We start from the raw sequence: 22,954 nt of genomic DNA on the forward strand, positions 1-22,954 counted from the left end.
CGCAAAATTTTTTAATCCTTCGGCATAACTCAATTTCGACTATTTTAGTGATTAAAGTTAAAACATCTAATGAAACACCCGCCGACTGAATTCCAAATCTCAAAATTTAATGAAACACAAACAATGTATCATTTATTGAAACAAGGATTAACATACGCAAAGCAACTCAAGATAAGACCTATGATGCAGGCAAACTGGATTCCGCAAGAAATTTCTTTAAGTGTGTGTGTTCCGGAAAGGTTTTTGTGAACTATGCAGGAACCACGAATGCATTTGGATTTTGTGGCTTGGTAGGAAGCGTGTTTTTCTAATAATATTTGTTTCTTGCAAATACCTTCGTGCCATGGGCTTAAGCAGCATAACAGAGTATAATTGCAATGGGGTGGTTCGTTTTGGCTCAAAATGTATGGTGTGTCTTTACCTGGATATGCAGCAAGCAAACAATCAGCCCAACACGGTCTCATGAGGGTTAGGGCTCGTAGCACTTCCCAGTGGCGGATTTAAGGGGGGAACAACTAGGGGCAGTTGTCCCTCCCTCAACGAGTTGAAGCAAGTCTGGCGCCCCTTTTTGGAAATTGTGCGCCCCTTTTGAAGAATGAGAATCAGATGAAAAGGTTTTTGGACCGATAGGTTAATTTGCTTCAAGGATTTCCTCAAAGTTATGTTGTTTATTCTGAAAAGGTATCTGAAATTGTTGTATACAGCGTACTCTCGTAACCAATTTTTGAAAACCTCCATTACCAACTTCCCCTCCTTCAAATTTGCTCTGGATCCGCCCCTGGTACTTCCCATATAACGATGGCTTCTCTGTTATAACGTAAACATAGTGTCTTTTAGTACTTCTCCTCTCACCCACCAAACGGTTTATTTCAAAAAGCTGTAGGCATTTAAAAGAGCTTGTAAACGGTACCGTTCCACGGCCAAGCTATCGTTTATGAAGTACCATCTTTTATCAGGAAAATTCTCCAGCAGGCAAAAGACTTCTGTCAATATCCCTGCCTGATTCCTATAATTGGTGAGACGTTAACTAAGGTTTCAAAACTCAAATGGGAAGGACCCTTTCGAGACTAGCCAGTTCGTTGGACGATGCACGACAATAGAGTTTGTTTTTATCATGTTCCTTTGATGTCAAAATTCAGCATTCTAAGAAGGATACGAGATCTGCTTCAATTTATGAATTTGTGTCCGTTATGTTTTTTCAATCATCACTATATCAACGCATTTTCGCATATTTTGAAACAATCAATCCCCACAAAATCTTCTTGGTTTGCTTGCAGAAAACACTTCACATTCTTTATAAGGCTTTTAAGTAGCTCTGCAGTGAACCTTTGACAAAGTAATGGAGCTCTCCTGAAAGTTTTAGACTTAAGTTTCTTAAAATTAACGAGTGTAATGCACCAAGGCACTTCATAGCATTAAAAGTGAAGCTATCTGAAACACGGGGCTTGCTGATATCTGTTGCGGATCACTGCTAGGTATCTATAATTTTTTATCATTGAAGATCTTTCTTACCCTGAAGGTCTTTCTAACGGCCAATGAAAATATGACAATAATGCCTTGCCGACACTCAGATTTTCATTCATATTCAGCTGCTTTTTACATTAATTTTTTAGATGAAAATTCTGCTGGTTATTTAATGCATTGGGGGTAAGATTAGCAGAGCTAGAAAGGCACGCAGTCCTAAGGTGAAACACGAGTAACTGATTGCACAGATATTGGGGGCAGGGACATTATGAACAAAAATACCCAGGACTCTGTTGAGTTTATTGGAAAGGTAACTTGGGTACTGAGGCTTCGCAATATAAATTCACACTAGTTGTTTTAAAGATAAATTTTATAAGAGCACGAGCGTCGAAATAGTAAACAAGTTAAGAACAGGGTGAGACTGAGCTACTTGCCGTAAATGCGATTTTGAACAATTTTGAAAAACCCCCTTAAAAAAGGATGTCTCATTGACTTTGTTGGCAAATGAAGCCCGAACAGACTAGCTAGCAACTGCACTGTGTACGCTCTAATAATCTAAGAACAAATTAGGATTAATCAAGCCTCAAGTTTTCGAAAAAAGTTAAGAACAGCCAGCCTGAAATTCAATTTGCTTGTTTTTATAAAAGAGGAGTGTACTAGAAATGGATTTGATAGTCTCGAATCTTAAACATTTAAACCAATAAGGCTTGATTAGCGAGTTTGGATATGAAAGAAGGCGAAGCAGTTCATGATCCCCCTGACAACCCACAGTGTAAAACTCAAACCACATCCAAGACTAATCTAATCAAAGTAAAACCAGCTTTGCACGGAAGGCTAAGAAAGTGCGGGAAAAATTTGCAAAAAGCTGATTACATCGTCGTCTTAACAGGATTATTCATTGGTTACTGATTTGATACATCGTGTCACTTGGGAAGAATTTCGCTCCTAGGTGTTAAGTTTAACTACCATGCTTTTCAAAGCTCTTCGGAAAGCCTACATATTCCGCTACGTTTTTGCGTTTTTCTTTTTCGTGTTTAAAATAGACTAACCCCATCCCTTTGAAGCAATGTTGGTTAAAAGAAGACCATTAAACCAAAATCGTATGAAAAAGGTTTGTCAACAAAGTATGTATCGAAAGTATGTATAGAGGTGGGGGATGGAGGAGGGATGGATGCATGCAAATATCGAAAAAGTCACTAGTGTTCCTAGAGTTTTGGTATTGATTGTAAAAGCTGCGATTTTATAATTATTATTATTACCATTTTTCATAGGCATCGTGATTATTATTATTATTATTTTAATTGCTATGATCAATCTACATTATCGTCATCATCATCAATATCATATGTAACAATCATTGCTATGGTTACGAACAATCTCGTAATCAACAATCATCAACATCATGATTATCACAATTTTCTTGCCACTGGCAGAAGAGGAGAAAACGCCTCGTCAGTCACCAATTTTAGATGCGGTATTTATGAAATTTGATAAGATCACTACGAAACCATGGTGCCTTCGCCATTTTGAATGGGGCAGCAACCTCAAAAACCCACGCGAAACTTGTGGCTTTGTAGTCTCAAGAAACAAAGTAGCCCTCTTCAGCTTGATAAATGAAACAGCAAAACTAACAATTCGTTGACCTTTTGGATGAGAAACCTGTCTGCTCATAAAACCGAGGTTTCTGCCCTGCAAAAGAAGCATCGCTGCGATCAATATTCATCAAGCAACGAACGAGGCTGCGTTTCAACTTTATTCATGAGCCAGCGGATTCCCTTATAGACTTCATCCGTTTATTAATGATAATCAAATCTTTTCTTTACATTCTTGCTTACAGTATAACATTACAAAGATTTTGTAAAAAGATTATGTATGACTTTTTATCCTTTAATGTCTTTTGTAGAGTTTATGGGATTGCTTTAGGACGTACACCCATAAAACGCATATCCTCCTTTCAGAATTAGATTGTAAACAGTGAAAACAGTTATATTTTAGAACTAACTTCAGTGCAGAAATATCACTATGGAAACACTGTGCTTTTCATCGCTTTAAAGCGATAAATTGAAACAATTTTGGCCCTGAACTCTCAGAATCCCAGTATTCAAAATCAATGGCGTTTTGGAAAGTAGGGGGTTTTCAAACAAGGAAACCAGAAAAGGATTGATTATTTTGACACTGTTTTTGAGGGTTTATAGTAAGAAGCTAAGTTATAGAAAGAAACTTGTAATGGTAATAGAAACGACGATAATTTTGAAAGAGACGATGATGCACTACGTTTTGCAAAGCAAAAGAGCTTTTCTGTAGAATTTTTGGCAGGCACCGCAGAGCAAGGGGGCTTAGCCCTCCCCCACTTTTTGTAAAAAACTCTAAGTATTAAGCAATGAGCCACCAGTAAAGCCTTTTTTGTTCGGTTTTAGCCCCCCCCGTACTTTTTCTAGACTCCCTCATTTTCCACAGCGCTCCGCGGTACCTGATTTGTCAGGGGTCTTTGGGAGAGGAACCTTGGGTCCAGTGTTTCATGACTGTACCAAGCTTGAAGGGATTGGGAAAAAATAATGATGAACCTGGCATTGTTTCAATATGGTCTCTTTGAGGAAAAGCTCCCACCCCACAAGTGAATATTTATCTATAATGCTGCTCTTGCTAAAATGGGGGAAGGGGCATGTCCAGTTCCCCATACCACCACAACTGGTGTGAAATATTGACCACGATTTATGGCTCACAGACATATTTTGTGAATAACTGTTTAAAAGGCTGAAATGATTTAACGGTAAATCTCTTATATAATTTACATTGATCGTAAAGTGTTTTTAAAATCTCGATCACTGTCATTTGTGTTGTTGATGATTCTTAATCATTTAATTATGATTAGTGAATCAATGATTATGAAGATCATAATATGACTTATAACTGGATTCAATGACGCCGGAGCAGGAGGGGGGCGGCTCCAATCTTGCCCTCGCGAACTAAAAATTTTCTTTTTTGCTATTGCTATGTCCTTTGTCTTGATGCTTCGTCCATACCTCCACCTCTCTGCTCTGCAGCTCTTCCCGCGCCTCTTACTATGTTCTGACTGTTAGTAGCCTATGCCCCAGTCCACGCCGAATGTAAGATTTTTGAGTTGTGGAGAGAGGAAGGAATGAATGCCACAGGTAATTCTAGAAACCAGAATTACAAGCAGTAGCGAGCATTCTCTCTCTTGCCTTGAATACCAATATGAATTCCTCGTTGAAATTCCCAGCCGTGACCAGAGTCCACCGCGCGTGGTGTTTGCGGAGAGATGACAATGCATCGAGGATCGGATGACACGACCCCCTAATGGTCTGCGAGTCCGTCCATAATTACCGTTCTTCAATTGTATTGTCCTGCTTTGCGATAACATTTTGAAGTGGCGCTTTGTTTTGTGTACGCACGAAACTCTGAACGAGTGTGTTTAGTGTGAACTAACTGTATATAACTTTGGAGAAGCCTGTTTCAAAGGGTTTAAATATTCATAGCTTGAAATCGATACGAGAGACTTACTTTGGATTGTTCAAGAATAGCTTGTCACAAGCCGATGAGGAAAGAAACATTGGATAAAAGCTCTATGTGATTGAATATCGATTCGGCTGCTGCATTTAGAGAACCACGATGTTGTTTGAAAGGAAAGATCTCGTTGAATTGGTCAATTGACCAGGTCAAGTGAGTGGTGTAACCAGCAACTGGGAGAAAGGTGAGACTGCTTGATTTTCATCTGGTACTGCTTTATGTTTTCATGTCCGAACTTGATTTTAGAAAGACAGTAGAATTGGCTAGCCGGAGTAGGTTACATTTTGTTTTGGTGCATTTTTAAAGTTAGGCTAACGGTTTAGCAACTTGAACGATTTGTCAACGATCCCCCGAAAACATTAATGCCAGTGACATTTTCTTGCCCTTAAAACGACTATGAAATAGTCGCGTATATTTAAGAAAACCATGAGATTTTGGATGTTTGACCCCTATAGTTGTCGGTGGGTGCTGCTTCCTGGACTCCGCGCTGTAATCTTGAGGTCAAGGGGTCATACGTGAAAGGAGATCAGTGTTTCTGACATTTCAATACATAATTCCCAGGCTGCCTGAAATCAGAAGTACCGAAAGGGGCGTGTGCTGGGATTGCCATCATCTGAAAATACCCGTAAATTTTGTGATAGGAACTTCGTTGAAACCACTCCATACTTTCCAAGTAGCGCTCCTGATCTTGGCGGGAAATTATTTATGCGATATATATAGTCAGAATTTTCCATATTTATAAGGATGGAATAAGATAAGGGTGAACATTTGCAAGAACTGCATAGCACATTTCGAATGCCATTTAGTGATAATTTGCTTGAACAAACAAGTGGACAATGCATGTAAAGAATTTAAAAATGTTGGAGCTATCGGATATACTGGTGCCGAGGTTTTTTCACTGTTATTAGCTTTCTTAAGTTGTTAACCTGTTAATTTAGGATAGAAAGGAAATACGAAATTAAACAACTGGCGCCATTTTGGTTTAGGTGAGGCCTACATGTATGTTTATTATTACGTCATTCAGGGTATGTGACGCAGGGTTTGAAGCAAGAACTAAACCCAATAAATTCCGCTCAAATTCCTTTTGCAAAATTCTCTGCTTCTTATCTACTTTTACCAGCAGGTATTCTTGAAGCAGGACAGTGACTGCTTTTGTTTTATTGGGAGGGGGCTAGGGGCTCGCGGGTAACTGACCACTACACTGCCGTGTTGCCGGTAGTATTTCTCGCAGAGTTTCGTGCCTTCCTTGTTTCATGACCTCTTGTAAGCACTACAGTCAGTCCGAGACAGCTGCAAAACTGATCGTTTCTCCGCTTTTTCTTTGTTTTTATGTCCAAGTAATATGAAAGGCAATACAAACACGAGCAGCTGCCATTACTTCATTTCCAGTGACCTGAGAAGCTTTGCGTTCAGTGTTCAATTTGATTAGCGCTAAATTGAATTAGTAGGGCATGGAGATGTTCAAACGAAAGAAGAGGACAGAAAGGCAATGGAAAGCGAAACCGCATTAGCTCAACTTCAGTTCAAAATATATAATGCTTATTAGCGAGGAACATATAAATGTATGTAAAATATCTTTGTACGTTTAGAAATTGGTACAAAAAGGGGTATGCTGAAGTATTGGGGATGTGTGGTGGTAAAATTTTTAATAGACATTTTGGAAAACTGGTTTCAAGCTAATGGCTGATGAATTTCAAATTAATTGTATGCTATGATTCTTATTAGTTTAATCTTAATTTTTTCAAGGTTTAACATGCTGTCGCTAGATTAATAAAAATTAGTATACTGCAATGAACGAACTCCGGGATTGAAAACCCTGAGACAAACGATTTTGATGACCTCTAGGTTTGGTTCATTGATCAATTCAGCATTTAAAACAAAAATAAAGAAATGAATTATTTCTCAAAGTTTTTCGGAGTTCAGAAACCTCTTATTTTATACGGGCTGGTCCACATTGCATGTCCAAAATTATTATGGATTTCGACATTTTTCTTGTTTATTGCAAATGGTCTTTTGGTTTGCTTTTTACATACGAAATTGAATTACTTGCAGCTCGAACTTTTTACACATATTTCATCAAAATTTTAATTTTATTTGTAACCCAAGCTACGGCGACATGCCCTCGCAGTAGTACGAATGGCTTAGGGATTTAACAAAAGAGAGACTTTAGGAAAGTCTAAAGCTACATTGATGCTGGCAACCCTACATTTTTGTCGAGCAATTTTAGCATGCATTGAATGGCTGCCATCCATTGATTCTAATGATTATGATGACAGTGAGAATGTTTAGCGACTCTGCGGTCCTTGATCCTTTGCGTCTTAGCACGTGTGAACAAGAATTGTCATCAGTGTTAACTGCAGCAGTAGGGGATCCTAAGCACAACGGTGTTACCAACTGCGAGTTTGCTGTTCATGCGCCCTAAATCTGTCACTTTCTAATGTTTTCTTACGTGGATAGCCACGGTTCGCGATGCTAGCATATTTAATTACGCTCTACAGAAGTGACTTGGTAAGCTTGTTTACTTGTATTTACGCAAGAATTCTTGGGTGCAAGTGTTTTTGTGTTTTTGGTGCGAAATTACAATGTTTACTTCAGTTTACAGAATGATATGACCCAGCATTATCTTGACATGCTAATAGAGTTTGTATTTTGCATTTCCATGTTCTTGGCTCTATCGTTAAATGTTGTATTCGTTGAGATTTTGCTACTTCCATTCTTTACAAACCATAGAAATTGATAGGATTAAATATCTTTTCTTAGTAAACATTAAAACATATTTGTCTGCCTATGAAATTCTGTCAGTTTTTGGTTGTTGTTTATTTTGTTATTTCGCGTATTCCATACATTTAGGCCTGTGCATATTTCATCCCCAGGTGAACGGAAGTGCGACAGATAAATCGGCCACGAAAATGTAATTCCACAAAGCCACAGTCATAACGTACCAATAAGAAGCAATTTGGAATGAAAGCAACTCCACTCGACGCCCAATGATGATCAGAAAAATTCTTATCATATTTGCAGTCGCTGGTAAGTCGAGATTTCGTTGAAAAATAACTCAAAATTAACAAAGAGTATCTATTGTCCTATCTCTGTTCTATATAAGCCAATAAATCACGCCGATAGTGTTATTTGTAATGGCCAGTTCAGGAAAAGTGTTATGGGATGTCAATATAATCAGGAAATTTTTAAACCGTTTTTGCAGCGCCATTGCCCGCCTTTCCAGGCTAAGTTAATTTATTTCAAAACACAATTTGCTTGCAAGGGAATTGGTCTAGGGGCAGTTCACTCTTGGAAAAAACCAATCAAATGTGAGTTCTACGGATTTCCACTGATAAAACAATGTGAGTTCTACCAAAGGTGTACGGGGTTTGCTACAAAGAGTGATTTGCCTCTCGGAATCGGTAAGGATTAAATTTCCAATAGAATTTTGCTAGAGATTCGGACAATGAACAGTGGGAATATGCAGTCTTTTGGGGACGTTTTACCCCGAGATCCTTCGTATTTCTCATACCAGGGGCTTCGTATTACTACCTGATATGACCCTTTATCTTATATGTTTAAAGCGTTTGTTATGAAAAGTTATCGTTGTCATTTGGAACCAATTTCCAAATAATCTCTGGATTTACACATGCACAGCCATTAATCCATCCATTTGTGCATATCAAGAAATCAGTTTATTTTCTTCATTTTTGAAATCTTTGTTCAAATTTGTTTTCTTAGTATCCAAAACGCATTTATCAACTCATTGGAATTCTTAATTTATATCATAGCCCATAAAGTGCCAATCTAGGAGGAAGAGATAAAAATACATAAATGCCACCTTCAGAATCTCAGGGCACGCGCCACTGATCCTAAACTGGAGGGGCCAGCAACGTTAAGAAAGTTTCCTCTTACCCCCTCTAGCCCCAATTGTGGCAAAAATTTTGCTGACGCTGTTTTACTTTGGTTCAATCTATTTGTTGTTATTCAAAGGTTTATCTTTATACATAATTCAAGCTGTTTTTATTTAGCGAAAAAGTCCATGGTCGCCCTGCCCCCCCCCCCCTTTGGCGTGGGCCCTGAATCTCATCTATGATCAAGAGCAATTTCAGTAGGCTGCAAACCTATAAAATTTGGTTTGACATCATTACACTCCAATTAGAACAAGGCTTTACTGTGGGTTGCCTCCCCACTCCAATCGAGAAAAATGATCATGATTTTTATAATGTCATTTTTAAGCACCATGAAAATAAACACCCCCTGCCCTGGAACAGCTGAAACGCTTTCAATGGGGCATTTCAAAGTGGAACAGAGGCAGTGGCGTGACGCAGTTTAGGGCGTCCCCTCAATCAAAGGTGGCAGTTTTTGTCAAGACCCTCAGTTGACTCTATCGCCCCATGGTTTAAAAGCCAGGCTTTTGAGAAGTGAAAGAGCCAGAACGAGGTTAGGATTAATCACTTAGATTATAATGATACGTCTTGCTATCAAGGAGGGGGGTTTTGTCTGTTAACATACTCTAAAGAAGTGTTTGTACCTTTGAGGCTATGCTTAACATTCATTTGAAAAGTGGCAGTGTCAATTAAATCGCAACTCTCAATACAAACAAGCCTTTCCCACGCAACGATTGTTTGGACTAGAACTTACAAGCAACGGTAATCGGGGTTTTCTGTGGGTCTTTAGAAATTATGATTTAAATCTTCCGGTCGCATGTTCTTACTTCATTGGAACCATATTGATCATCTGGAGAGACAAATGGGCTAGTATTATTATCCTCATAGTAGTGAGGTATAGAGGGTCGTTACCGAAACACCGCACTGATTGTAGTTGAGTATAGAGGGGTGGTACGGAAACATGCGTACTCACTGTAGAGGGGTCTACAGGGGCATCACTGAAACAGTCTTTCTCGTGAAGCAGTGTAACAACGTTTGTGGGGTATGTTACCCATAAATAGTGTATTCATAAATACAGACGCAGCTGAACAGAAAATTGTGTTTTAAGGCATAGTAGAAGAAATCCAGTTTTTTAGTCTGAAATGAATTAACGTAACTGGAAAACTCTCGCTGTTTTCTCTATGTTTCTCAATCCGCCAACTTGTGCTTGCGAGACGAAAAGGCCTTTGTAGTTACCATAGTAACTCTTGCCTTTATAATCAGGTTATGTCATATACACTGATTTCACCTGAAGGAAGCTTTGTGAAGAGAAGAGCCAGAAAACGAGTTCAAGAAATTGTGAAGTTTCGCCAAAGCGACTTTTCCTTCCTGTTTCTTTATCAACTTGTTATCCTTCTTCCCAGTTTCTGAGAAAATCTCTTCTGGGAAGGAGCATCACATGTTTTCAGATAATTCAATATGGCGCCCATTGCTTGTTCGCAGATTTATTTCACTTAAATAGGGATTGGTGCAATAATCTCAAAGAGATTTTCAAAAGTTCTCTTTACCGCTATTACGTTATTGCAGAGAAACTGTTGCTAGCTTTATACAGTCATCTTTTTGTAACGAGAGTAGATCTCATTTAGTGGTGGTATAATATAAAGTTTTTCATAAACATGGGTCTGGTGACTGAAACCAGGATATAAACCACTTGTCATGGCTGAAGAGCAACACTGTTAGTTTGAATCATCTTGATGGCTTTTCTGTTGCTTCAAAAATATCTTGTTCTCGCTAATTTCTCCTATTTTACCGTTAATTGGGCCACATGCTTTCAAAGTTCCTCTAACATTGTTATAAGTAATAAAACGATCATCTTTTAGCAAGTACCTGCCAGAATATTCAGCTTGAACATCTAAACGACGGGAATTATCAATTCTCAATGGACTTTCATCGTATGGAAAGATGATACAACAGGGTATCACTGAGGGGACATAGGGTTAGTGCCTACTTAGTCATGTCAAAGTCAGGGGTTTTTTAAGTGACCACAGTTTTTTCGAAGGGGATTAAGCTGTGGGGACAAGCCTTTGTTTCTATAAAGAGGGGGACAATAGCACATTGTCAAAACTATAGAAAGGCACTGGGTCTTGAGGGGCAGTTACTCCCTGTATGTTACAAAAGGCCATGTAACTGAAAAATGAAACCTTGGTGTTCTGACACTGTGTTCAACAAGCCTGAAAGTGTTTTTTTTTCAGAAGCAATCCACCTCTTGTTCTCTTTCTTCAGTCTTCACCCCAATTCGTTCTGTATGTCCGATTTGTATTATCTGCAGAACCTTCTGATAAAGAAGCGCACCTGGAAACTAGTTTATGGAAGCCTTTTTTCCGTGACGAACACCAGTATGCTACAGTCAACACGAGCAGTCAGTCAGTTGACTATCCTATTGTAAGCCTGCGTGTGTTTTGGCGTGAACAAGACACACAAAGCAACAGATGGAATTACATTCTTTGCACAATGATGATTAGGTTGAGCAGATGATTTGGTTAGATTGGTTTCAAACCCTGCAAATTGAATTAAAGAGCCACTGAATAAGATAAGAGTAAAAGATTTATTTGAGCAATTGTTGCAAGTTTTGAACCCAGACTGTCGGGCAGATAAAGACCTTGGCTGGAATTTTCCCTTCATAAACTTACAATGCCGAGAAAATTGACTAACTGATCTATCTCTTCCCATAACAAGATTACCTTTGCTTAAAAGTTAAACTTATAGATTGATTTCAACCCCTTTGTAAAGTTTGGGACTTTTGAAGCAACGAGAAGACCAACATCTCTCTTAGTTTCAGATTAGTGCATGGTTCTCATAACTTAGACGAGATGGTTCAAAGTATCTGGCCTCAGTGCCACTTCTTCTACGTAATCAGTTCAATTCTAACCTTCCTCGAGGGTACGAAATTAGCTCTGGTTTCTTGTGAATAAACCATACGGCTTTTGCTTTCTGCGTATACAGCGTTTCTCTTTCTCAAAGATGTTATTTGCGCATGCTCTTTGACTGTAGCAAGGGAGTTGTGCACTCATAAGAATATTTTCCCCGTTTATCTTCGCTATGGACAGTTGACCTCTGGTTCTTTATTTGTCCATTCTCGACGTGCCCCTTTAAAGAAATTCCAGTTTCTAGCCCTCGACCATTGTTGTTCATTTAAGCAATTGTTTATTGTTTATTTTGTGTAAGTTGATTTCACTTGGTCAAATCATACGAGTGTGTTATTTCATGTGAGTTATCAAGACACTGGTATTTCCAATATTGCAGCTGAAATGCATCGACACTTCAGTTTTCTGTTGGAACCTAATCACCTAACGACTAATTTATTCATTCGAAAACGATTTAGTTAGCTTTTAAGCATACGTCTATCCTTTTTACTTGTTGCAAATGTTTCTTATAGACCGTTTTCAGCTGCAGGTCAGTTAGCCGTTTGGTTTCACTGTCATACCTCGTTCGCATTCATCTTAGAAACGAGGCTGTCAATTAGTATTTGATACCTTTGAACAAAGAACAATGATACTAACATAATTTAAATCGACATTTTTTTCATCAAAAATTTCATTCAACAACGCATTCTAATAAATTACTCGGTTTAAGGTCTGTTTGTCTCTAAAGAATTCGGGCAATTGCATCACTAGCCTTGAAACCGTTGATCGCTTGATAATAATGGTTACACAGAATTGATTCCTTTACAATTTGTGGTATCTTCATAGGCGAATCTTATTGCCATGGCTCTGCTTATAGCTTCCATTCGATAATATCACATGGCCAAGAATGTGCGTGAAATGACTCTTCTTACTTAATTTATCCCTTCAGAACCATAGTAAGCCTTCTGTCGGCAGCGTAATCTCCCGAAGTCTTCATCTGTCTTTAGGAATTTTCATCTGTCATGAACTCAAAGCCAATATGAAATAACTGTTGAGTATGTCTTGGGCGAAGAACCAATAGTGGCTATGAAGTGGTAATCAGTCACTCGCTGGATCGCCCAGAAGAAGAGGTTTTATTAGAAACACGATCATTGAAAATTTAGGAAGTCCTTATACTCTAACATTTGAATTGAATGATTCATGAATTTCATTAGCTCTTTATGCATGGATCTTTTTGTTACTTTACAAAAATGACAGCCAACAAATAATCTGTTCTTGCAGGCGAGGTGCCTGTGAAGGTGTTTTTTCTTTTTCTTTCGAGAAAGTAGAATCTTGAACGTTTTTCTAAATTCATTATTGTCTCTTTTGCACGATAATTTTCTATTCAATCTATTCACAACATTATGAAATAGGATCCTTATCTGCACAGCCTGTGATTGTGGGAACCATGAATTTTTCGAACTTTTGCACTTATAACTTTCATTTGGCTATCGTTGAGTTGGCTTTTTTCTTCGAGCCTGGTTCATTACTTTATTTGTCATAGTTTTGTTCTGTTTCTCAGTTCAGCCCTCTTATTGACTGTCCCTCCTATTTTTGGTGGCATTTTCTTGACATGTGATTCATATCTCCGTTTATTTAGCTTTCATTTAGAGGCTATCTGTTTTTTGCCAACGAATTTATGTTGACAGAAGTTGTAATCCCTCGTTACTCTGGTATTCGTACGTAACTTAGGTGGTTTTAGACCTCATTAACTAAATGACCTCTTTTCAATTCACTTTATTCTTATCACCTTTCATCAATTGGTGACGTAATAAAGGTTTATCCCCATTCAAAGAACCGTTTTCGGAGTCATATCCAGCAAGTGTGCTCCAGCTGCAATCAAGTTGCAACTTCGTTAACAGCGAGGTAGGCCGTTTAATTTTAAAAGAGGTAAATTTGAAAGCAGTTATATTTAAGATACAAGATGCTCCTCCATGATCGTCAAGGTGACAAATTTGCACGCAAAGGTCGCCCCATTTTAAATCGTTTTACTCTCAAAGTCTCGTTATCTTCCAGAGAACTTCTGTATGTTCCTGTAAGTGACAGCTGGTTCCTCCGCTCGCTTAGAAGTTTGTAAGCTTCTCAACAACAGGAAAGTGCAGGAAAGATTCGGTATTTTGTTTTTGTTTGGGGGTATTGCATCAATGTCTCCTTGTGATTCAATGCTGCTGATGTAGATTTACCCCAGCCTCACGTCCTTTGGGTAACATACCCAATAAACATGTGGGCTCGTTTTGTAAATTTCTATATTAATAAAGTCATGGTAGAATCGAATCATACAATCAAAATGAATTTGTAGGCTTAGCTGCGCACACCGAGCGGGACAAGTGGATAGCATTTCAAAACGGGCTTAGCTTTCACCCTTTTGGGCCGTCATTCGTGTCCGTTCGTGACAAGCGCAGTTTTGCAAATCTTCTCATCTCCTTCGCAAAGGACGCCGTATACAAAAGAGCTCAAACAATTGAGTTATAAAACTTCCGTATCAAACCTTTCGTTTTAAACGGAACACGTACGGGCTTCAGCGTATTAATTAACCAAATCTTCTCAACAAACATCCGAAAAACTTGCTTGGTGCTATTATTAGAAGTGGCATCTTTTTCATCACAAAACGCATTTGGGATGAGCACTTCCTAGAATTATCATAATAACAGATGTTTTGCAAAGCCCTGTTGAAAAACTAATGCTAATGGTTATATTCGTGTTTATCAACCAAACCCTGCTGATCACAGTTGATAATGTTGTTGATGTTGTTTCTGTCGAATTTGCTACCTCCAATCAAGACTTTCCAATTTGCTACCACCTCCATCGTCAACCACACCGGAGCAATTTAATTTTCAATTATTTCTCGTGATTCTTTTCCGCCATATATTTAGCCGGGAAAAGAGGGGCAGGAAACGAAACTGTCTTTGGAGGCATCCGTTGTTCCTGAATATCTCTAAACAATAAACACCGCCACATAACAGCCATTGACTCTGGCTTTGAACTTGGTTGTAGGCGATGGCAGTATTCAAGAGGTAGATCTGGGGCTCCTGGAAAGGACGGGCGCCTTTTTCTGTACCCTCAAACCTACCCTGTCACTAACTGGTTGAACTGTTTTGGTACCCACTTTTCAATTATTGACCATTTTCTTAAAAAAATGATTTTTTCGTTAATCTAGCCATTTTTCAAGACCACTATGTTGTAGAAAGACATCTTTAGAGTAGCGTTATGTAGCAAACAGTAACTCCGGGACAATTGTACAAGTATATCACTTTAATGTTGCACTTTAGTGCCTGGAATTATCTAACTTGAGCCAAACTACCGCTTGCCTCTTCAGCCAACATGGAAAATTCTATATGTCTCCACATTGTCTGTCTCATATTCAGCTAGTAGTAATACATTCTGACTACAGCCGGGATCGTGACTTGGGCGTGGTCAAAGCGATCATGATATAACCAATATATTCGAAAAGCCACAATGTTGGACGTATTTTGCCAAGATTCTGTGACATATGAGCCGTCGCTTGAATTATTTTGTCTCGTCTTTGTATTCTGGGTACTCTGAGTCTATGCCAAGACAAGAAACTGAAGTGTCTGAAAGGCGCCCTGAAAGGGATGTAAGTGCAAATGTGCACCCATCTTCTTGACAAGCTGGGAAATTGCAACAACGTAGTCATTTGTTTTAATCCTTTAAAATTAATCGGGGGAGGGGGATGGTTCGCGTCCGAGATAACATAGCAAGACGTAGAATTGGTCTTTTTTCGCAACTTCAAGGAAGCTCTCCCTCTAAGCCTCCATACTTTGGTCTCAGATAAAGATCGGGTCAAGCTCTCTTGCTCCATGCTCCGCACTATTTCTCACTCAAGGTGAGGTTCTCTTCGAAGTTGGAAGGCGAAGTGCTTTTAGGCTTCTTAAAACTTCAGATAATTCAGTGAGTTCTGATACAAAGATGAACAAAAAAGTGCTTAGATTTTGTCCTTTTCCGCTTTTACCGTCGATTCAAGCTTTTAGCCGAAATGTTTCTGTAAATTTTGTGTTCTTTGCGCTCAACCCTCATAATAAACTCTTGACAGAAAAAGAGCATGAGGACGTCTTTTCGCTTTTCGAAAACCGACAGTGGTTCAGAATAATCTGTCCTTGGAAATCTGAGAGTTTTCTAATCCACACTTGACCTTGATGCAGGATTGATTAATTCTTTGTAAATTTCTTCTGGGGATTCTCATAAGCACCAGCTTATGCAAGATGAGTGTTCATCCAAACAAAAATGAAATTAATATGTTAGATGGTACTAGGTTTTTTTAAAACTGTAATAGCCTTACTAATGAATGGAAATACAACAATTTTTAATAAGAGCCTAGAAGAAACTCGGGACCCATTTCTTCAAAACGTAAGAAATTTGAATCCGTTATCTTGTCTGTCCGTCAAACTTCTGTTTCTTTAGTTTTTTTGCCAGATAAATGTTGTGAAAACGGGTTCTTGTGAAAATATTTTGGGTTTCTCTTGGCTCAAAGAATGCTCAATTAACCTGATAAAGAAAATTAGCTAACATGCCTAGAAGCTTTTTGGGTAAAAATTGGACAAAAATTTAACAATTTTGCAAAGCTTCTTTTGATGATCGGGCACAGTTTATAGAATTTTAAAATGGGAAATAAACATTAACCATCCCAATCATAAATGGATATTTTTCAACAACTTTTTGGCTGTACAGAACTTGAAAATGGCTTTGAAAAAAGCAAACATTTCACAACACTACTGAAGGCTTTTTCGTCTGACACACCTCAGAGTATAAAACATCAGAATAAGGATCCGAAAACACACGATGGAAAATATATTCCCGGCTGTGGATGGAAATAGGCCAATCAGAAAAACGCAAGCACATGACCGGCACAGTTGTCCAATCATTGCTACGTGCCTATAGAAAAATTACGCCTAGGGTCCAAAGAACGAATGGAAAATTATTCTTAAGGAGAAAACATTTCAATACATGCATATAGGCTAGCTCAAGGTCTAGTTCCTAAAGTTTCTTGTTTTTTACCTCCATTGATCAAATTGTAATACACAGAGTTATTATTACAATTTCTTTAACGTTGGCAAGAAAGAATAAAAAAATACATATAGCTAATGAGCTAATTAACGCCAACAATTAACGTTCCTTGATAGTTCTTTAATTTTAAGTTTAGTGCTATGAAATAGCACAGACATAAGAACACAATCGAAATTATGAATTTTGCTTCTAATGGTGGCTAGAAAACAAGACTAGAAACACAAAGAAAGCCAGAACGATATATGTAAAAGTGAAATGTCAATAAAGAAGTATCTTGTCTTTTCCATTAATATCGTCTGATGTGATATAATCTTCATTCACATCTTCGTGTAGGAATGGAGTTTATGTGACAGACTAACTCAATTTATGTGAGTTTTGACTGCGAATGAATGGTACCAGCATCCTATTTCATGATTGTTTGCATTGAAAAGTTCCTTCGAAACTTAACCTTTAGTCAAATAGAAAGGAATTTAAGTTCTTTAAAGTTCTCGGCCTTTTCATTTGAGCTCCTTATAGAGTGATTCCTTATTAGAAAAGCCAGCAATGAAAGAAATTACTAGTTAACATAAAAAGTTACTTTTGACCTTTGCCAAAATGTTTGCAGCACTAGCACCAAATATATAATAATTTTTCCATTCTCCAATAAAATGTTGCACAATCTTACTTTTGCTTTAATGCAAATTGCATTTTACAGATCTAAGAAGAAAATGGTTTTTAGTTACATGTTCTGTCGTCAAGAGTAAGGCGCTACAGTCATAACTTGTTACAAGTCTCTTGTTATAAGTCTATTTTGTTACAAGGTCATGGGCACTTTAGCCCCTTTGCCCCTCCTATCATAAAGCTAAAGGGGCTGTTGCTCCCAAGCACCCACCCTTTGACGTCTCTTATGACAAATCCTTGTCTGCGATTTTGACATATTTGTGAACAGACACAAGAAATTACGTTTTCCCATACCGAGCTCGAGTTGAATTCCAGAAGGACAAAGAATGCATTTTGGAGGAATTCGCTGCGGAAATCGGATTTCATTTTTCTAAACTTGTTTGACATTTGATAGTGTTTTATTTCGCTGTTTGTGTGTCCTTGAATTTCCTGTTTCCATATCAAAATCAACATCGTTTTTATTACTTTTTATATAAATATATCATTTATTACTATAAATATATAAAATAAATTAGACCTACAATCTTCAGAATAATTAATTTGTTCAGAATCATTATTACAGGCCAATGGTAACTTTGATGATTACATTATTATTTTTTGGTCAAAATTGTGATTGTCAGGCCAAAATGACGTTGATGTAAAAAAAACATTACCATTAAACCCAAAAATTGATTTTGGTTACAAATGAACTATAAAATCAGTTGATATTAAACACTAAGAACAAATTCAACTTAGCATAACAATTTTTCGAATTTTGAAATAGGTGATGCACGAAAACAGGGTTTCGAGAAATTTTTTCTATAAACTAAAAATTTTTTTATCATGTTCTGAAAATTCCTAAAGTTTACAGAATGCGATAGAAATCACTATTTGCTATGGTAATTGATATTTGTGAGAATTGAAAGTGGCGAGGATTCATAGTGATTATAATCGTGATTGCGGTGATATTCGTGACATTGAATTGCAATGTTGCGTTTGTTGGATATCACACTTTTACTTGCATCCGGCTGTTGTTCCCAGCAGATTTGAGAGTTGTTCCTGTTTATTTTCACAACCGACTTTAGCCCTTATGAACGGGGGTAATTAATTGCCAAAATTGTTGGAAAAATAAATTGTTTCTTACTCTGGATTTATCTCTGAAGATTTATCTTTGAAGTTCATATATGCTTTTTTGCTTCATACCATGTGCTATTGATTTTGGTTTTTCTTTGCTATTAATGGCATTTTGGGAAAAATGAAATAAAAGTATTAGTTTTTCGTAAAAGTAATGCAAAATCCAAAAAGAGGAAGAGACTTATTGCGACTTTGCGCGTCGGTAACCATAAAAAAATGTGACATACAAAACAAATGTGACATACGAAAAACCGTTTTACACTCTTTTTTTATAAGAACCAGTAAATTTAAGTTCAAGCTGACTGTTCTTAATTTTTTCGAAAATCTGAGGCTGGATTGTTCTTAATTTGTTCCTTAATTAAGAGGGTGTAAGCAGTGCTATTGCTAGCTTTTTCGCTCCAAGGAGGTGTTCAGGCCTCATTTGCCAACAAAGTGAGTGAGACAGCCTTAATTTGCTGACAAATTTGAATATTCACCGAAAAAGCACCCACACATCGCTAAAAATCCTCGATTTTGAGAAAAAACGTTGTTCAAAATTGCATTCTGCAGAAGCTCAGCCTCAGCTTGTTCTTAATTTGTTCTTAACTTTTGACCAGTTTTGAGGCTCGTGTTCTTATAAAATTTTTTTTATAAAAAAAGATTGTATATCTGTTGACGTATCCTCCCACGTTCTTAAAAAAAGACAACGAGGTCAGCATATTGTGATACAAAGGCTAGGAGGTGTTATGGTTTATCCATGTTTATTTGTCCCTGGCTACGATTCATTCACCTGCCTGTGCTCCGTCCAGGCTTGTTCAAGTCCGAATGTCAAAGGCCATTTTGAAACTGGGCAGACTGTAAAATAAGTGCCAATAATTTGTGAGAGAGTTGTTTTGTAAAGGGGCACAGGACCGGGTTATTTTCATTATCCACCTCTAGTTTGCTTGTGACCTTAGGTCTTGAATTGTAATTTATGTTTATCTTTGATTAGATCTTTTTTATTGGTGGTTCTAAAAAAATCTTTTTCCAGGAATGGTTGCCAATCTTTCTGGAACCTGGGCCCTGGACATCGACTCTCCATCCTTTTTGGAAGATTCTTTGACTTTGGACAATGGTGCGGCAATCTCACTGTTTCATGGCAAACTGATAACATTGCTAAACTCACTGCCAGCAAGGAGACATTGCAGCTTTATTTCACAGTTATCAACAAGGTTAGGAGTTAGTATATCAAGAACCCAGAAACTTGTGAACAGATTGACAAATGGGACCGTTTCAAAGTCGAACACACGCAGTAAAACCCGGACTTGCCGCCTTTGGAAAGTGAAAGTCTCTCAGTTCAAAAAATTGCTTCATGGCCAACAAAAAGCGAAGAAACGAAAACCACCTTCAAAATTACAGAGATTTGAAATCATTAAATCAGAGCTCCCATCTTTGTATAATAATTTGCCGCTCCCGTTTCAGTGTGAGGTTCTCTTCGAAGTTGGAAGGCGAAGTGCTTTTAGGCTTCTTAAAACTTCAGATAATTCAGTGAGTTCTGTTACAAAGATGAATCTTTACGAAGTTGTGAATATTATCAAAATGTCCGAGAAAGCATTGACGACAAAGACATCAATTGTTAAAAATGCGGATCGCTGTGTGAAAGTACTTGCGGGCAAAAATCATCGCACTACAAACATTGTAGTGTCAGTTGCACTTGGAAATAAATTCGTCGAGAAGTGGAAGCGAAGTTTTCGACCAAAAATGCAGTGGATCATGGGTAAATTTGCCAAAGACAATGGGATAAAGGTAGATAACCTCCATAATTTAACCGCAACGCATAATTTGCCGTATAGTGCTTATTTTGCGCATATATTGAATTCTTCATACTATGAGGGGCGATACGAAATACGGTTCCATATGCATTTGCTGCAGACGAACTCGCGCGCTATGGAGGCGCGTCTGGTTCTTGCAGCACTAAACTCTATTTCAAAGGCAGACCTTAAGAAAATCCTTGAGGTAGATGACATCAAGTATTGGGCAGTTAACCACAATATTGGGACTGAAGTGGAGGCCAGGAGTTCATATAATTTGAAGATGCTATTCCCGACATATCTTCGTCAATATTTCAACGGAACTTTGCAGAGGCACGAGAAATGCCTGATTATTCATCTAATGACTCATTACAGCAATAGTTCAAACGAAAAAGTAACCATGTTTCTAAAACGAAAAAGAATTGACGTGAAATTCCCGTGCTCAATTGTCAACGGAGTGATGTCTGTTGTTTTGAGCACTAAGAGAAATCGCGAAAATGTCATCGCGCCGCGTAAGACAGAGCCACCGGCAGGCCAAGCAACACTACGAACGCAAGAGCTGCATCCATTTTGGAATGTTGGAGCCAGAGGTAAGCACAAAAATCGAACCACGGAGAAAGTGAATACCTTGAAAAGGGTTGTTGTTAATTATCGGAAAGTGACGATGGTCGAAATTGTTATGCTTGTACTGTTAGGATCCTTGGCTGTTGTCATCATTATTTTCTTCGTTACCTGCACATTGTTTATCGTAAAAAAGCGTCGTTTCAAAAAAGAGATGGAATTGTTACGAGAGCCAAACCACCTTCAGGGGTCTGGGGCTTTGACGCCATGCTCTGACGTCAGGAGCAGCCAAGATGAATCGGAGGCTGAGTTCTTACAAGTGAATGACATTTTGCAACAGCCTTCGAGTGCATCAAAAAGTAATTCACAATCATTTAACGAGAAAGAAAGAACAACACCGGGGAAATTGATTAATCTCAAACTAGAGCCCCTTCGGTTTTCTACTGATGATGAAGAAAGCAGATGTGATGACGAAGAAAGTGTTTCTTTTTCTCCCAGTAGAAGACACTCGGGTAGTTCGTCGTCAATTTACCACGGAGGTCGTAGGATGGTGCCTGCAGTACGATACTCGAAAACATTAGCACTAAAGCTAGCATCAGCAGACAGTGAAAAAGCAATGCTAGAGAAAGTTCCTGAGAAGGGAACTTCGTCATTGGGCGACGATGATGATATAAGTACGAGTAGGAACTCTTTAAATAACTTAGTAGAATATAGCCACGTCAAAGAACCTTTTCTTGGGGAACAGCGTTCCCAAACATTAGAAACGGAAAACACAAGCCACCATTCACGTGAAAGTACACGCTCTTCGCACAAGGATGCTGTTGCCTGTTCTACTGATGGTGCTTCTCATTCGCTTGAAGGTATCAGAATTAAAGCGCTAATGCATCGAGCAAAACCGAGGAAAAGACATGGGGTAAAAGACGACTATAGAACTAAAAAGCAAAAAAATCCGACTGGATCGAGTAGTAGGGGTGAACCATCCCTCTGTCAAGAACCGGATAATACGGCTACTAACAATTTTAAAACAGATTTGAAGGATGAAACTTTGGCCCCCAAAGATGCGAAAGGAACGTCTTCTTGTCATGACAGAAGAACATCAACTGATGGCGTAAAACAAACATTGTGTCATGAAGAAGAAGTGTCAGCTGATGAAGTTAAACGAACTTCGCGTCATGAAGAAGGAGTGTCAGCTGATGAAGTTAAACGAACTTCGCGTCATGAAGAAGGAGTGTCAGCTGATGAAGTTAAACGAACTTCGCGTCATGAAGAAGGAGTGTCAGCTGATGAAGTTAAACGAACTTCGCGTCATGAAGAAAGAGTTTTAACTGATGATGAGAAACCATCGTCGTGTTATGAAGAAAGAGCGTCAACTGAAGACTTGAAACGACCGTCGTCTGATTAAGGAAGCGCGTCCACTGATGACGTGAAAAAAGCGTCGCTTCGTAAAGGAACTGTGTCAACTGATGATGCGAAACGATTGACATGTCATGAAGGAAGTCGGTCAACTGATGGCATGAAACGAACGTCATGTCATGACGGAAGAGTGCCAACTGACGACGTGAAACGAACGTCGTGTTATCAAGGAAGATCATCAATTGGCTACGAGGAAAGAGGATTTGAAATTGAAGATCACCAAGAAAAGCAAGGAACTAGTCCTTAAATGCTTCTCAAAAAATTCGATCTTTTGTATTGAGCTTTTTTGCGTTCTATTTTTCACCACTGAAAATAAATCGTGATAATTTTGCAATTTTCAGCAAAAGGAATAATTTATTTTGAAAAAGCGAAATATTAGATATTCTGTTACAATAGATCAAAGTTTGGTATCTCGAGTATTAGTGTTTAATACCTAGAATTAGTTAGATTTTTATGATTCAATCAAACCCAATACTTTTCGTTTTAACACGCTTTGTAGAGCACTTTTATTCTTTATTCGTTATGTTCTGCTGTACATAAATCAAATCCGAAAGTGAACAATGCGTTTTAATACGTGTAAACTTTCTATTCTTACAAATGTCTCAATGTCATCTTGACCAAAACTAATGCCTTT

General features: G+C 38.2%; 1 protein-coding gene across 3 annotated transcripts; it reads left to right on the top strand.

Annotated features, from left to right (window-relative positions):
• The first annotated feature begins 4,797 nt into the window (after positions 1-4,797).
• LOC135683282 (uncharacterized) lies at positions 4,798-22,881 on the top strand. Of its 3 annotated transcripts, none has more exons than XM_065198491.2 (3): positions 4,798-5,176; positions 7,866-8,019; positions 19,587-22,881. In XM_065198491.2, exons 2-3 carry the CDS (start codon positions 7,980-7,982, stop codon positions 22,307-22,309), a joined length of 2,763 nt encoding a protein of 920 aa, XP_065054563.2. In that variant the 5' UTR covers positions 4,798-5,176; positions 7,866-7,979; the 3' UTR covers positions 22,310-22,881. The 3 variants fall into 3 exon arrangements, with proteins under 3 accessions (XP_065054563.2, XP_065054565.2, XP_065054564.2); XM_065198493.2 differs by lacking the exon at positions 4,798-5,176 and adding an exon at positions 5,187-6,554; XM_065198492.2 differs by lacking the exon at positions 4,798-5,176 and adding an exon at positions 6,587-7,500.
• The last annotated feature ends 73 nt before the right edge of the window (positions 22,882-22,954 follow it).

The sequence above is a fragment of the Rhopilema esculentum genome, chromosome 7 (genome assembly GCF_057945365.1).
Source record: "Rhopilema esculentum isolate cy_ngs chromosome 7, ASM5794536v1, whole genome shotgun sequence".
NCBI classification, from domain to species: Eukaryota; Metazoa; Cnidaria; class Scyphozoa; order Rhizostomeae; family Rhizostomatidae; genus Rhopilema; species Rhopilema esculentum.